At 37.5% G+C, this 15,588-nt stretch overlaps 2 protein-coding genes across 2 annotated transcripts in view; both read right to left on the bottom strand.

Annotated features, from left to right (window-relative positions):
- Nucleotides 1–255: 255 nt before the first annotated feature.
- Nucleotides 256–15,588, bottom strand: part of LOC145998418 (NFX1-type zinc finger-containing protein 1-like) — a 71,546-nt gene continuing 56,213 nt past the window's right edge. Inside the window, exons 2-5 of the mRNA XM_083134829.1 lie at nucleotides 12,531–12,614; nucleotides 6,854–7,125; nucleotides 4,879–5,022; nucleotides 256–3,184 (exon numbers count right to left, since the gene is read on the bottom strand). Of these exons, the coding sequence (XP_082990955.1) occupies nucleotides 1,928–3,184; nucleotides 4,879–5,022; nucleotides 6,854–7,125; nucleotides 12,531–12,614 (1,757 nt within the window). The 3' untranslated portion in view covers nucleotides 256–1,927. The remainder of the gene's footprint in view (nucleotides 3,185–4,878; nucleotides 5,023–6,853; nucleotides 7,126–12,530; nucleotides 12,615–15,588) is intronic.
- Nucleotides 13,337–15,169, bottom strand: LOC145979440 (NFX1-type zinc finger-containing protein 1-like). The gene has a single exon (XM_083112343.1). It carries the CDS (start codon nucleotides 15,167–15,169, stop codon nucleotides 13,337–13,339), a length of 1,833 nt encoding a protein of 610 aa, XP_082968469.1.

Here is a 15,588-nt window from a genome sequence, read left to right as displayed (position 1 = left end):
TCACGTACATACAAAAAGAGTGTTCACAGTACAGAAGGGCTGTTAGACTTATATGCAAAATACCATCCAGATCCACATGCAGAATTGTCTCTCACAAAAACAAAATTATGACTGTATACTCTTTATACTGTTTATAAATCTATTATCTATGTACTTAATGACAAGACACAATTAAGAAATGAAGAAATTCATGGACATAATACAAGACAAAGACAAAACTTCCATATCCAGACTAACAGATTAATTCTGACAGACAGATCACCACATTCTGCTGGTATAAAATTTCACAACAACCTTTCCTCTTGGTTAAAAAATATCACTCCCTTGAAGAAAAAATTGCAGCTAATCAAAAAATACCTCACAGACAGAGCTCTGTATAACAATTAATGAACTATAAATTAGATTGGGTACAAATAGGCTATCAAGTAGACAAATAAATGTAATAATGCCATAGAAGGAACAATGTAACTCTAATTAAAAAAAAAAAGTTATGCATGTACTTTATATATATATTAAACAGATGCATATTCATATCATTGTTTTTAATATTGAGAATGTAATGTACAATTTATTTTTTATTTCTTATCACATATGTTCATCACGTAAAAATCTATTGTTCTTATACTGTAATTGCTTGTATAACATACCTTGTAATATTTTCATGTATCTGACGAAATCCATACCCATGAAAAAATAGGTCACCGGGTGAATAAAGATGATTATGATTATGATTACACTAATAAATCAGATAAATATATTTCACGATTAGAACCTGTTGGAGCATAGTATAGAATATTTGAAAGTTTTAATCTCCTAATAGATGAATTGAAATATGTGGATAAGTGAAAGAATGCTATATGGTGCAACAGCATGGTATACCAGAGACCTGGGTTTGAGTCTAAAATTTCCTTATTTAATCTATGGAAAAATTACCGCAAGAGGAAAGAATCCTCTTAAAGAGCTCTTATGTAATACTTGGATAAATCAGTTTAAATTGGACATTACTACACACTACTAAATATTTTATTTTTGATAATTTTGTAAATTACACAGAAAGTAGGTAAAATTTAGAAATGGAGATATCTTAAAGCTTTTAATTTGCAAATTTTAAAACACAATTAATATCCTAGATTGTTATAGGACAGTTCATAATGCCATAGGAATCTATGCATAATTCCTAAATAATAATGAAAAATGCACATAATACATTTTGATTATTAATATTTGGTATGATTTAGCTGTAAATATTGCCAATATGCATTCAGTATATCTTATATACATGATATAATGGGCTTGCTCAAAATATATAGTGGCTCACGCGGACTACATTTTTTATATTAAAGTAACTATTCTACTGATAGTTAAACAAATTTTTTCTTTCAGTTTCCCAGATTTATAGCCATAAGTGGACAATTTTGTGTCATGGGTGGGACAGACGAAACACTGCCTCTTAATAAGAAATTTATTTTAATTTCTGTGTTGAAATTATGAAAAAATAAATTATTTAAGACAAAGAGAGCAGGTAATTGGCCTTTGAATTTTGAATATTCTCGTGGAGTTAAAGGGGAAATGTAACACTTAAAGGAGAAATTAATTGTATTTTGGTGTCATGGGTGGGACACAATAGAAAACAAAAGAAATCAAAAAGTTAAAATAAACAAACAATATGTAAAATACCTTCTATCTTCTAACTTAATTATGTATAATATTTGAATTTTTATGCAAATGATACTTTTAGATTGTTCACTCATAAGATGGGATAAAGTTACAGCATTGAATTTAATTTCAAAAATTGAAATTCAGGCTCACTTTGACATGGAAAGCCCCAGTACTAACTAAACAAAGAATATGTATATTCTACTTTTGTAAGCAAAGAAAACAATGGCTCATGAAAACTTCATGTTGCTGTTGGCTTTGCTTTTCTCCATCACAAAATTGTGCAGCATGCACAACATGAATCTCTCTCATGGGGTTCATTGCATTCATACAATTCAAGAGGGTTACAGCATGGAAGAGATACTTGATGTCCACAAGGGAGAACACGCCATACTGGAGTTTGACAATATTGAGAACAAGGATCCTTGCACATTAAATTGCACCTATGACCACATGGCAACACTCTTACACATTTTCTCCTGCAATGCTCTCGACTTGGTGTCTCACTGCACTTCACTTGAGCAAGGTGATTGCAATCTGGAATGCGCTTTGTAACATTCGCAGTGCAGTTTCCACATTTCACACCACACCTTTGTGGACAGGGGTGTCCACAAGGTAAAACCTTGTAGCATTTTTCTGAACAAAGAGTGTTATCAGAATTTGAACTACAATATGTTATACACATGTGTCCACATGGTAGATTCTTCTTTACCCTTATCGAGCAACTTCCGCAATCTTCCCAGCAACTTTTCATACACGGATGATTTTCTTTACATCCAGGCATCTTCTGCATGCAAAGTTTGGTGCATTTGTATCTCTGATGAAGTAATGGATCATTAAAAATATGACAGGGTCTGTCACAGCTGTGTCCACATGGTAAAGGAGTACTACAAGGTTCTTGACAGACAAGTGTGGCTGGATTGGTTTTAGAACTTAAAGAACATGCTATTATGTGATAATGTTTGCAGGGGAGAACTGTCCTAACTGGTTCCATGCACGGTCCACAATCTTCATGGCACTGCTTTTCACACTTGTGATTAAGTTCACACTTTATTCTACCACACGTATCTCTGCATATATAATTTTCATGCTCTCGGTTTGTCAAGTGGCATTTCCACTTGCACTTGTGACCACACTGCAACTTCACACTGCAAGTCTCGGTGCACCCACCCTTAGGAGACTTCTTCTTAAAATCATTGGCAGAAGCTACATGCGTCAGCACAGGTGGATGGTTCTGACACTTCAAAGGCAAATGAGTTCCTACGGCATCTTGTATTTTCAGAGTATTGTAAATCTTGTTCCAGATTGATTTTCCTCTTCTGAGAATGTCCATGTTACCAATTATATACAGCCCCTTCTTAGCTCTAGAGAGGGCAACACACACCCTGTTCTCTGTCTTGAGGAAACCCACAATTCCTCTTTTATTGCTTCGGACCAAGGACAAGAGGATAATGTCATTCTGCTCACCTTGGTAGTTGTCTACAGTTGTCATGCACACTTGTTGAAGAGTAGCATCATCCTTCTTCAACTGTGAAGAAAAAGAACAGAATTTACAACTGATTATATCAATTCATCTTTTCACAGGTTTTCAAACAATATCTATCAATTTCACCACTTTTACTGTAGTTCCCTGAGTAACGTATACACCAAGCCTAATGCAAAATGACTTCTATATTATCACTTGCTTATGTAAAAGCCAATATGCAATGAAGACTTTAAGCGATTTCATATTGAAGCAACAAGCAACACGTGTCAAATGTCAAATGAGGATTTCACTAATAGACAGTTCTGTATTCTGAAAATTTGGCCTGGCTAGAAAGCATGCACATTGCTATTTCTTGAAGAGTCACCAAATTGAAATACAAATCCACAGTCTCCCCAACATCAATGTGGGTAGTACATGCTTGCCAAATTAAACTTTTGAGGTACCATTTTCCATTCTGTGGGAAATATTATTTTGTTCAATTTGGTTTCAAAATTATGGGCTGCTGGAACTCTGAAAACAATTTTGTCTCAATAAGCCATAAGTCATTGTAGATGAGATGGGCACATCTGCACACAAGCTATGTTTACCCATCACACACTACAGAAATACGCCCCTTAACTGAAAATAAATTGGTCCTGGGTTCGATACCAGGTGGATGCACATAGTGGTTTGGATCCCATTTTAAAATGTAGATCCAGTTCTACTCAGTCTTTCTGTGCATAAAGTGGACTTAAAAACAAACACAAAGAAACAAGAATGATCAACAGCTTTATAGAACTAGTTGGTTGGTAATATATTATAACTTGGAGGGTCAGGGGCAGCTCAAGATTAAATTTTCACATGAGTGAGGTGGATTTTGATGCCTCCCCCTCCCTCAAGTTTTTATCCTGGTCACCCTGCTTTCCACCTTCCTCCAATAAAAAGCATGACCATGTGATATATTTACAGTTCTAATAATAAAAATATAAAAATAATATAAATGAAAAACTTTAAATGTTAATAAAACATTAAAATGCTGACCAAGGCATTTTGATGTTTTATTAACATGGAAACAAGGCTCAGTAGTGTTTAAATGTTACTGCTAGAGAACATATTTATTATAGGTATATGTTTATTTAATACCTACATAATTACATCAAAGTAACAATATTCTCTTAGTTTAAATTACTACATGATTATTTTTAAAACAAATAACGATGCTTATGTAATCAAAAATAAGGTTTTGGAGCTACTCAAGGGGGATGCCCCATTTTAGCACCCTTGACAATCACCCAGGTCACCTTGCTCTCAAGGCTTGCCTGGGTCTTTGGCTAACACAAGGAGAGCTTGTTTCGAATTTTCCTAACTTTTAACAACTGCGACGACATTCCAAAATCTGAAAAATTACATATGCTTACAATCCTTCTAGAGCATTCACCACATGTGGTTTGCTTTTGATGTTGTCTAGATATTATCAATAGTTTAATAGGCTTATGTAGTCACAAAACTGTTGCAAATATCTAGACAAAAGTGAAAGCAAACCACAAGAAGATCACATGTATGCTGTAACAGAAATTATAAACATATGCATTTTCTCAGATTTTGGAATGTTACAGTTTTTTTAAAAAAAACATGAAAATTCGAAAACAGGTGCCCTGGCATTGGCCAATGGTTCAGCTGAGCCTTAAACTGCCCCTGTGCAGGGGGCCCTCCCTACTCATGACACCCCTTCACTGTTTTGTTTGTTTGACGCTTACCTCTTTGAGGAAGGTTGCCTGCCCTGTATACATAGCTAATATGGTTATTTGCGATGGAGAGAATCCCTGGAGCAAAAGATGTCTGCATAAAGAAATTAAAAACTTTGCCTCGTGTGTATTTCTGTAACTCGTTGAATTAGGAACCTGAAATTAAGAATATAAAAGTTATTAAATATATTGGTAAGAAAATTTAATTGTCAAATTTAAATCACCTAAAATATACAATTTATATGGAATATGCCAGCTTCATAACATGTAGTTCATGTGTTCATGAATCTCTTTGTCATCCCAATAGCTTACCTTGAAATTGGGAACATGTGAAATTAATCCTTGATGAGGTGAGAACCCATTTAAAATAGTGCATTTGGTACCATTAGGTATATGAAGGAGCCATAACATCAGTGCCGGATCTACAAATCTTGGGCCTCCCAGCAAAATATTACAAAAGGTCCCCTCTACTTACCAACCTTTACACCCCTTCCCCCCACACATATATATAGTATATACACACACATACATACACATATAATGTATGTGTGTGTGTAATTCTTGATCTCATGTTGACAAAGTCAAGAGCCTAGAGGGTGATTCAAAAGTCCCTTAACACACCCTATAAAAAGTAAAGGAGTTAGGCTGGGTGGAATTGGTCGCGATAGAAACAGGTTACTCTTGGGAGAACTACGTACATTGGTGTGTTCCAAGCGGAAGTCTGCCATGTTGAGGTCGCCACATTGAATTCAACTAATTTTTTTAAAAATGGGAAGGGGGTGATGTGATATATGACACTGGTCTCTCACACCTGGAAAATTATACATTTGTTACAATCATGCAGTCGTAACTTTTTTTCTGATTAAAGATAGGATGAAGAAACCTTCACCATTGCATTTCTCGTAAAATTCTAGCCTGATTTGATTCTAGTCTGACTGCCACACAGGAGACCCGGGGTGGGTGATGTAAGGTCAGAATTTTTCCTGCTTGGTCCTCACCTAAAGTGGGTCTAGGGTCCACCCAGCCTCAAATCAAATTATAACGGGGGCATAAAGATGGCCGCAGCCTGGTGCTGATCACATCACCTCCAAGATGGCCGATATCGAAAATATGTGGGGTCCTACCGTCCCATACCCTAAATGTGTCTTCATGGCATGGTGCCATGCACAGGGAACTTTAATTTTACCTTTATATATAATATTTGTTTCTGTACCCCTGAGTAACTACGTTTATTTTTTACATACACATATACGAACCCCATACTATGTGAATGTAGGAGGGACCCCTAGAGGTTTAATTTTCTACGGGCCCCTCACACTGTGGGGTTTTGCGGCTTGTAGATCCGGCACTGCCTAACACATACTTTGTAAACCTTTTCCTATTTTCATCCCTGGGCCTCCTTGATGGTGTAGTGGTAACGTCACTGCATTGTAATCAAGGAGTCTCAGGTTTGATACCCGGTGGAGGCACATAGTGATTCAGATTCTACTTTGAACTGTAGGGCCAGTTCCAATTAGCAAAGAAGAAATATTATTTTTAGTATGGTATTTATGTACGTATATACAAGGTGGCTATTCAATGGGAATTCCAGAAATTCTGAGTAGATTATTGGCTCCGGGAATTATGTGTGAATTTTTGTCCATAGATGTGAAAAATTGCAACTTTTGTTAATCCAAAATTCCATTGAATTTGTACATATTTATAAATTTTCCGAAGCAATTTTTTCATAGTTAGCTTTTATTTTTATCAATGAAGGAAAAGAAAGCTGCCTGGAAAATAAAACATAATTCTTTCAATCTGTTTACTTTGGTAGTGTCCTTTGCAGAACAATCTATATACTAAATGTGACTGTTCTGTCAGAAAATATTCTCATTGACTTGGCAGGAGGCTTATGTTGATGCTGTGTTTCAGAATTTGGGGAAGACTACAGAGTAGCTTTTAATCACATCTCAGCTCACTAAAATAAACAAAATATTTTACTACTTACCCCTTGCTCTGGAAGCTTGTGAGTGACAAAATACAAGTTTTTTGCAATTCCATCTACATTTTTGTACTCTAATACTGATGAATGATTTTTCAGGGATGGATATATTGCAGGAACAATGAGAGACGCAATCTCTGGACGCATTCGATGTTGAAATTTCAGTTGATCACAGTCTAGGCCATTATTGACCATTCTCTCAAACAAAGAAATGTCCAGGTGAAACTTCTTAGCGAATTCAAAAACAGCTGGAGATGGTCGAAGTTGTTTGTGATCTCCTAGATTGAAAATAAAACAATTTTCAATAAGTTTTCTAAGAATTATTATTACAGTTAGTGGGCACCATAACTCCCTCTCCACTTTGGTCCAACCTGCTGAAAGAAAAGAATGCCGAATGCAAGTAAGATGGCAAAATGTAGAACTGACTGCTCAAAAATTAAGAAGAGGAGGAAAATATAATATTCTCACATCCCTGTTATGCAATTTCTGGCTCACCCCCTACAGACAAATGTGAGAAAATTTTAATGGATGATATTTAACTTGGCATCATCATTCAGTGCACTTTGGGGAAAAAAAAACAGTTAAATACACATGAAGTCTGGCATACAGTTTTGCGTGTGTTAAGGAAAACTTTCTTGCAGTGAGAAAATTTGTAATACTTTGTATGTACACATTCCTCATGTGACCATGATAATCATACCTTGAATCACTTCAACAAATACCATATGCAGAATGGGTTTTCAATCCAGGATTTGATCTGTGTTGCTGGAAATATGGTAGCAGGTGTGATATCACTCAATGAACTCAATGAACTGTAGGGGAAGTTGTTTGCTGAATATCACCCATTAGTGAAAGACATATCAGGATTGATAAGTATCTAAAATTCTAACATATATATAATCAGAGAGTTTTGTTCAGTCTTTCAAAAAATAAATAACTAAATAAATAAAAGCTCCATAAATTATTAACACAATATTACCCTTGGTTAATACATAATGATGTAAATGGGACATTCCACGAAAAGTGCTCCTACTCCATGTCAATAAGAAAATGAATATATATGGAAATTATTATTGTTTTTAATTGCATTAAGGTTTAGATGTTTGTGAATGCATGTAATTTGCACATTTCACGGGCAAATGAGGCATATGGCACATTTATAGCATTGCTCCCTCAAAAATAACTCCTTTAGTTTGAACTTATGTTCCTGTGATGCTCTTATAATAATTAACATAAATTGCTGTGAATAAAACGAACTTATATATGTATAAAAATTAATGCTTGATGTGGTTTGGTTTATCGGCAGATCTAAGCTGGGCACCATTCATGTCCAAACAAACACTCTTGTAATCTTTGTTTGAATTCAAGAATTGTGTTCTGACGATGCTCGTTCGGAATGTTGTAAATCCCATCATGTATCTTCAACTTCTGGTTGTCAAGATCTGTCTGTTTCTGTGCATACACCTGGGTCTTGACATACCCCACAGCCAGTGATTGCAAGGCATAAGGTCTGGTGACCTTGTGGGCCAAGGTGTGGGTCCTCTTTTTCCTGCATTGATGCCATCTTGGAATCTCCTGATCGCTTGCACACATGTCATTCAGCAGTGTGGCCAAAACAAAATTTTTAATTTTGGTCTGTGTAAAGAAAAAACAATATTTCGTTGTAATAAACCTATTACTTTAAAATTATGGGTTTTTAGAATCCTGCAGGTCTTAAAACACGCTGTATATAATTTTTGGTTGACATTCATTTCCAGGAGTCATGCCACGCCTTGTCTCCACCTTCCAAACGTGCATGTGGTTATGACTATATCATTATACAGGGTGATTCGTAAGTTCGTTTACGCTTGGGAGGTGATTGTACGAGTGAAAATAAGGTGGAAAGTTCATGTAACGAAATTCCGGAAATGGTTTTGGTGTCGAGTTATTGACGTTTGAAAACGTGGGAAAATGATTTTCCGAAGTGAATAATGGCAAAACGGGTGGAGAGAAGTCGTCGGTGTTGGGCGGTCCACTAAGAAATTGGGTACGCTCTTGTCAAAAAATCACACAGCAATGTTGTGCAATGTTGGCGCAAGGGATTCCCCAAAGGATGCGAACGAAGATGTTGACGGGAGTGGGGTGGGTGTGCGTTCTGCGTGAGCTGGTATCGACGAAAATTGGCATGTGTTGAATAAGACCAAAAAACAAAGAAAATTTCCTGAGCGAAGGGCACCATGACGTAAAAACGAAAAAAAATAACTGTCATAGGTTGCATACCCTGAAGGGCACACAGTATGCTTAATGGAGATGTGAAGGGAACCTCATCACAGACGATTTTCAAAGTGTCCACCATGTACTTCCAAGCAGAGGCAACAACGGCGAATCAAGGATTGTCTAGTGCGACCCAACAACCTCGGCATTTCTGCTATCGATACTGCAGCTACATTGATACGGGCAACGAGGTCCTCGGCTGACATGACAGGTGTTTCGTAGACGAGGCGTTTCATCTCTCCCCAGAGGAAGAAATCCAGGGGCATAATATCAGGCGATCGAGGTGGCTATGGCACAGGCCCTTCCCTGCCAATGCACTGGTTGTGGAATACGGTATTGAGTAAATGGCGCACATTCCGATCGAAATGTGGGGGTGCACCGTCATGTTAAAACCACAGTCTTTGTCTCAGTGCCAAGGGCACGTCCACAAGTAGTTCAGGCAAAACCTCACTGAGAAATGCTTGATAAGTGGGTCCACATAGGCGAACAGGGAGAATGTACGGTCCAATCAAATGGTCATGCAGTATCCCGCACCACACATTCACTGAAAATCTGTGCTGATGATGTGCCACTAGCAGTGCATGTGGATTTTCATGGTTTCCACACATGACTGTTTTTACTTTTGAACACACCAGTTTTCGTGAAGATAGCCTCATCAGTCCATAGTACCGTATTCTGAAAATTGGGGATAGTTTCAATTTGATGAACAAACCATTGGCAAAAGTCCTCACGTGGGCCAAAGTCCCGAGGTAAAAGATCTTGCACTTTCTTCAATTTGTACGGGTGCATCCCCTCTTCTGCCAGGACTCGCCACACATTCACATGAGAGGTGTTTCGTTCGTGGGCTAGTGCATGCATACTGGTGCCTGGATGATCCATCACTGCAGTTCGCACACTTCCGCAGTCGTCCAACTTCTTGACGAGGTGGCAACACTGATCCTGTTTCCTGAAATCGAGTGTCTACAGTTTGAAATAAGGTGTGCGATGCTAACACCCTATTTGGAAAACGTGCCCTATACAGATGCCTTGCAGCACGGCTATTACCTCCAGCCTCCCCATAAATCAGATGCATGTCCGCCAGCTCTTGGGACGTGTATGCAGCCATCCCTTACACCGGGCTACAAGTATTTATGGCCGTTAACACTAGTACACTTCCCAGAACACGATGGGCTGTGGCTAAGAATTAACACGTAACACTGCTAGGTCAAATGTTTGCCCAACACTACTGTCCAAGAACCTCACGTCTTTCAATTCAACCGTGAATGTTTAACAACCTGCTGCTGGCACAGCACCTGAAGCACGAATGGCACAGACACGTGCGCTCCTTTATGAGGAAACCTACACTATTGGCGCCCCTAGCAGGAAATGTGGTACTTAACGTCAGATCACATGGACACCCATCTGCCCTTCAGGGTATGCAACCTATGACAGTTAATTTTTTCGTTTTTACGTCATGGTGCCTTTCGCTCAGGAAATTTTCTTTGTTTTTTGGTCGCATTCAACACATGCCAATTTTCGTCGATACCAGCTCACGCAGAATGCACACCCACCCCACTCCCGTCAACATCTTCGTTCGCATTCTTTGGGGAATCCCTTGCGCCGACATTGTACAACATTGCCATGTGATTTTTTGACAAGAGCGTACCCAATTTCTTAGTGGACCGCCCAACACCGACGACTTCTCTCAACCAGTTTTGCCATTATTCACTTCGGAAAATCATTTTCCCACGTTTTCAAACGTCAATAACTCGACAACAAAGCCGTTTCCGGAATTTCGTTACATGAACTTTACACCTCATTTTCACTCGTACAATCACCTCCCAAGCGTTGTAAACGAACTTACGAAACACCCTGTATTTAGGTAATCACTATCTATGAACTTGCCAGCTTGGTAGCTGAGCATGTTAAGTGTTGATCTCGCCACCAAAGTCCCCTGGTTCGAGTCCTTACCTAGGCATGGGTACTCTTTGTGAGTGTCCCTTCATCAATAGCATGTAATCATTACTCATCCTCATTGTCATGGCTAATCAAAAGTGGCAAAATAACAAAAATACAAATACAAACTATGAAAAACTAAATATGCTGACCAAGGCAGTAATTTATTTTATTAAAAACATAAACTAACGTAACGTTTCAACCTTCTAGCAAGGTCTTCTTCAGACTCTGTATCAAGTACTTGTAAATAAATTACTGCCTTGGTCAGCATATTTAGTTTTTCATAATCATGGAAACAAGGCTTAATGGAGTTATAAATACAAACTATCTATAAATTTCTTTCCATATCTAATTTATCTTGTTTTGTTTTTCATTTTGCTTCTTTTTTTTTGTAGATATGTTACAGGGCAGTAAGTCGTAAGTCAAATTAGTATACTCTCATTAGAACTCTAATTTCATATTATATATTTTAAGAATAAGTCCAGATATTTTTTAAAAGGCAGCAAAGGCAGTTTGAAAGATATAGCTATGACTGACAAACATATAACACAGTGGCAGCTGGTGGCTCGGAATTAGGTGAAGGGCTAGTAGGAAGGAAATTGGGTAATGGAGTAAACTAGATCAATAGTTACACATATGCCATGGTAGCTCAGTTGTTAGGGCATCTGACTACCATGGGAGAGATGCGGGTTTGATCCCCGTAGGGGAGAACCAGGATTTTTACACCTGGTAAATTGGCTCCGGAACCCAACCAGCATCCTATAAAGTGGGTACCTGGAGGAAACTCTGGGGGAGTAAAGGCAGCCAGGCATGTGGTGCTGAACACATCACCCTCACCTTCGGCCGTGATCAAGGAAGTGTGGCGCTTTATCTCCACACCCCCTATATGCCTTCAGCGCTTGGCACGAAGCACAGGGGAGAACTTTACCTTTTTTTTTTACACATGTTTCTTTCAAAATGGAGTCCTCCTCCATGGCCGTGTGTTCTAACGCACTGGCTGTGCTTTGGACTCCGACTGTGGGACAGCATAAGTTTTAGTCTGCCTGGGTTCAGTCTCTGGTTCATGGCCTGTGTATAGGACCGGTGGCAACCCACCATCGTGAGGTAATTGGGGACCTACGAGTGAGTAGCGTAACCCGGTCTCATAAATCTCCTATAAAGGCTGGTGGTTCGACATGCTGACCCCACGTCACTCCAATACCGGTTGAAGATCTTCACATCTCTAGGTAGGATTGTGGGAGAGAGACTGGCAGTCGGGAGATTGGCCTAGGCCCTTCAAGGGCTTTCGAGTCACAGGTTATTATTTATTATTATTTCAAAAAGGAATTTCTAATAAAACATACACTAATATTTAGTAATCACATAATAAGTATGTGTAACTATTGATCTATTTTTTCTATTACCCAATTTGCTTCCTACTAGCCCTCACCTAATTCAGAGCAACCATTTGCTGCTGATATAACAAAAACAAACATGAATCTATTCCAAAGCTTACCTATTAATATCAAATGCTCACAGTGAGGTGTTAAAGATGCCACAATGTGTGATTCTAAGACTTCTGCTGCCTCCTCAACAATAACTATAAAAAACGAGTAAAACACACGATCACTATATTTTCTACTATGAATATTTTTGTTGTACTGAACAGGTGAAAGAGCACATTCTAAAAATTATAAATAACAAAAGACCGAATATGATGAAATATGGAGCTTATGATATACATAAGAAAGAATTATTATTAATCTCGGTTTTATATTTCTTCGTTCTGTTGCATTTACTGAAATAGAATTGCTTGGCAAACTATGGCCCTTCATTGCTATTGCACTACAGAGTTATTTAGTATTTATATCAGATATTGTGAAATGACAATGATATTCATTTCAACATTATGATATTTTTTTCTAACTGCCCAACCCAGTGGTAACGTTGTCACCTTGTAATCAAGAGGTCCTGGGATTGATACTTAGTGGAGGCACGTAGTGGTTCAGATCCTACTTCAAACTATATGTCCAGTCCTGATTAGCCTTCCTGTGCATAAAGTGGACTCAGAAACAAACTCAATCAATCAATTTCCTCTAATTATACATTGTTTGCAAACCCAGCTGGTGAGAGGTTGCAAATCTAATTTACAAGAGTATTGAATCTTCTGGAAAAAATTTGGAAGAGAAAAACATCAGATTCATGATAATTCGAAAAATTGTTATTTCAAGTGTAGTTATCTTTTCATTGTTTTGTGGGATAATTGAGAAAACTTGAGTTTTGAAGTGAGATAGAATTATTTTTCAAAAATCACATTGTATTCTATAAAAAATTGAAAACATAATTACCAATTTTTGGTTTCAATTCTTGCAATAATGATTGATCTCTAGCTGCTCTGGTGGTAGTCATTCCAATTACTTCACAATCTTTTAAGATGTAATAATCTTCTCTTTGCTGATAGGTTTCATAAAAATGCTGAAGTCTCTTCAGTTCAAATTGCAATTTGTTCTTCAGAATTCCGATCCAGAAACCATACAACTCCCATCTTTCAGCATAAGAAATTTTCCACAGATCATCCGTAACATGCCTAGGGTGTGTATTTTCATCTGCCATGATGTACTGAGACAGCTTCTCTTCAAAATATCTCATTTTGTGATGTGCCAGTTTGTGTTCATGCAGCTTCTCACTTGCATCTTGATCAAAAATGTCTTCACTTAATTGGCTCAACTCTTCTCGTAAAATGGCTACTTTATTACCTAGGCAATCAAATGTCAGGTCAAAATATTCACATGATAATTCATCTTCACTGACTTTATAATCTTGCCATATGTCGCATGTAATATGTTCATTATTATCATACAGCCAATCAGCAACAGAGAATGAACTTGTCTCACATTGCATGATGAATGCATATTGTGTATTACTGATCACCTCATACACTTTCAGCATTCTGAAAGACACAATCCCTTTATTGCCCTCAACTGCAGTCATATTCATCTGAGTGTTTTTCAAACATCTAATACACTGAAATAAACTGCCAGGTGCCCAGTCATCTACACTCTGTCTAGATTTACGAAACTCCTTTCTTTTTTGTTGCAAGTTATATTTTTGCAGACCTTCACTTTGAGATTGTCCACCAACACGAATCAAGTTTGTGGTGTACCGGAGCAACCCTTCGAGGAACTGATCAAGTGCATGGTTTGTGTAACAAATAACCAGGATTGGAAACTCTGACACATTTGCCAACAAGGCCTCTGTCACTTTCAATGCTAGAAATGTCTTTCCAGTACCAGGAGGCCCTTGGATGACTACAAACTCTTTTGTCAGTGCACTTTGCAGAGCTTTACATTGTGAGTCATCGATTTCAAGCTTTTCTGCACTAGGCCAGCTGGGAATGTCTAAAACTCGAACATTAAAATCATGAATCTTGTAAATTGGGGATAACTTCTGCATTAAATAGTTGGGAGGTTTGATGTCTCTCTCCATTTTTACTAGATAGCGTTCCATGGGAAAGTTATGAACGTCTATCTTCTGAAGGGCTGCTAAGACATGCCTGTAGGATCCAAAATATACAGTTGTTTCAGCCATCACAAATTCATCGTTCAGACCTTTTTGGTTTACAGAACTCAAAAACTCAACTACAATAATACCATTCTTAACATCTGTCAGGTTTCTATCAGCAACTGTACCCACGAGAACACTCTGGAAATTATCCTTTGTGAACAGTAACAGGCTTCCATTGATAAGCCTTTTAGAGGTTTCCCATTGCACTTCCTTTAATGTTTCCCCAGGATCAAATAAAAATGCATAACCAACTTTGGAACCCAATATTTTTGTGTTTAGAAATCTGACACCTTTGAAGAACGTTACACTGACTGTACTTTCATCATCAGGATCAAAGTGGTAATCCTGATTAACAAAAGTATGAATTCCTTCCCTTAAAGGTTGCATAAAATCTTCTCTGAGCAAACGAAAATGAATATCTAAATAATGTTCAGCATCTTCATATGAGCCCATAACAATATTTGGTCTTATGAAAGCAGGTTCATTTGACAATATTTCCCAATGTGTAGGAAATATTTGCAATTTTCTAAACTCATTTGGTACTAATTCATCTGTTGTAATGCAAAAATTAAATTTGCTAAATTCTACCATAATTTTGCCAGCAAAATGTTTATTTACAGTTTCAGAAAACACCAGTGTATTATTAATGACTTCTGTAACATTCCCTTCTCTACCACCTGTAATATCACTTATTGCTTTCTTAGTTGTCCAAGACAGAATATATGCTTCTACTTGATTTATGAACGTAATACAACATGCGTTCAAGAGAATAGCAGATAAATTCTCATCAAAATCCGCTTCACAAACTTTAGCTAGAATTCTCATGATATGAACTATCCAATCCGGTTTTATGTTTCCTTGTAATAAATACTGAAAACCTTCACTGTATGCTGTAATCTCAGAAACTATACGTGCTGGATCCATTTTTGACATTCTTTTCAAGCGATACAATCCATATTTTCGTACTGGGTTCAACAGCTCTGTAGCATAATTATTCTGACTATGAGCTT

Source organism: Lepisma saccharinum, chromosome 1 (genome assembly GCF_977018435.1).
Source record: "Lepisma saccharinum chromosome 1, izLepSacc3.1, whole genome shotgun sequence".
Lineage (NCBI taxonomy): Eukaryota > Metazoa > Arthropoda > Insecta > Zygentoma > Lepismatidae > Lepisma > Lepisma saccharinum.
This window is presented reverse-complemented; position numbering and strand designations above follow the sequence as displayed.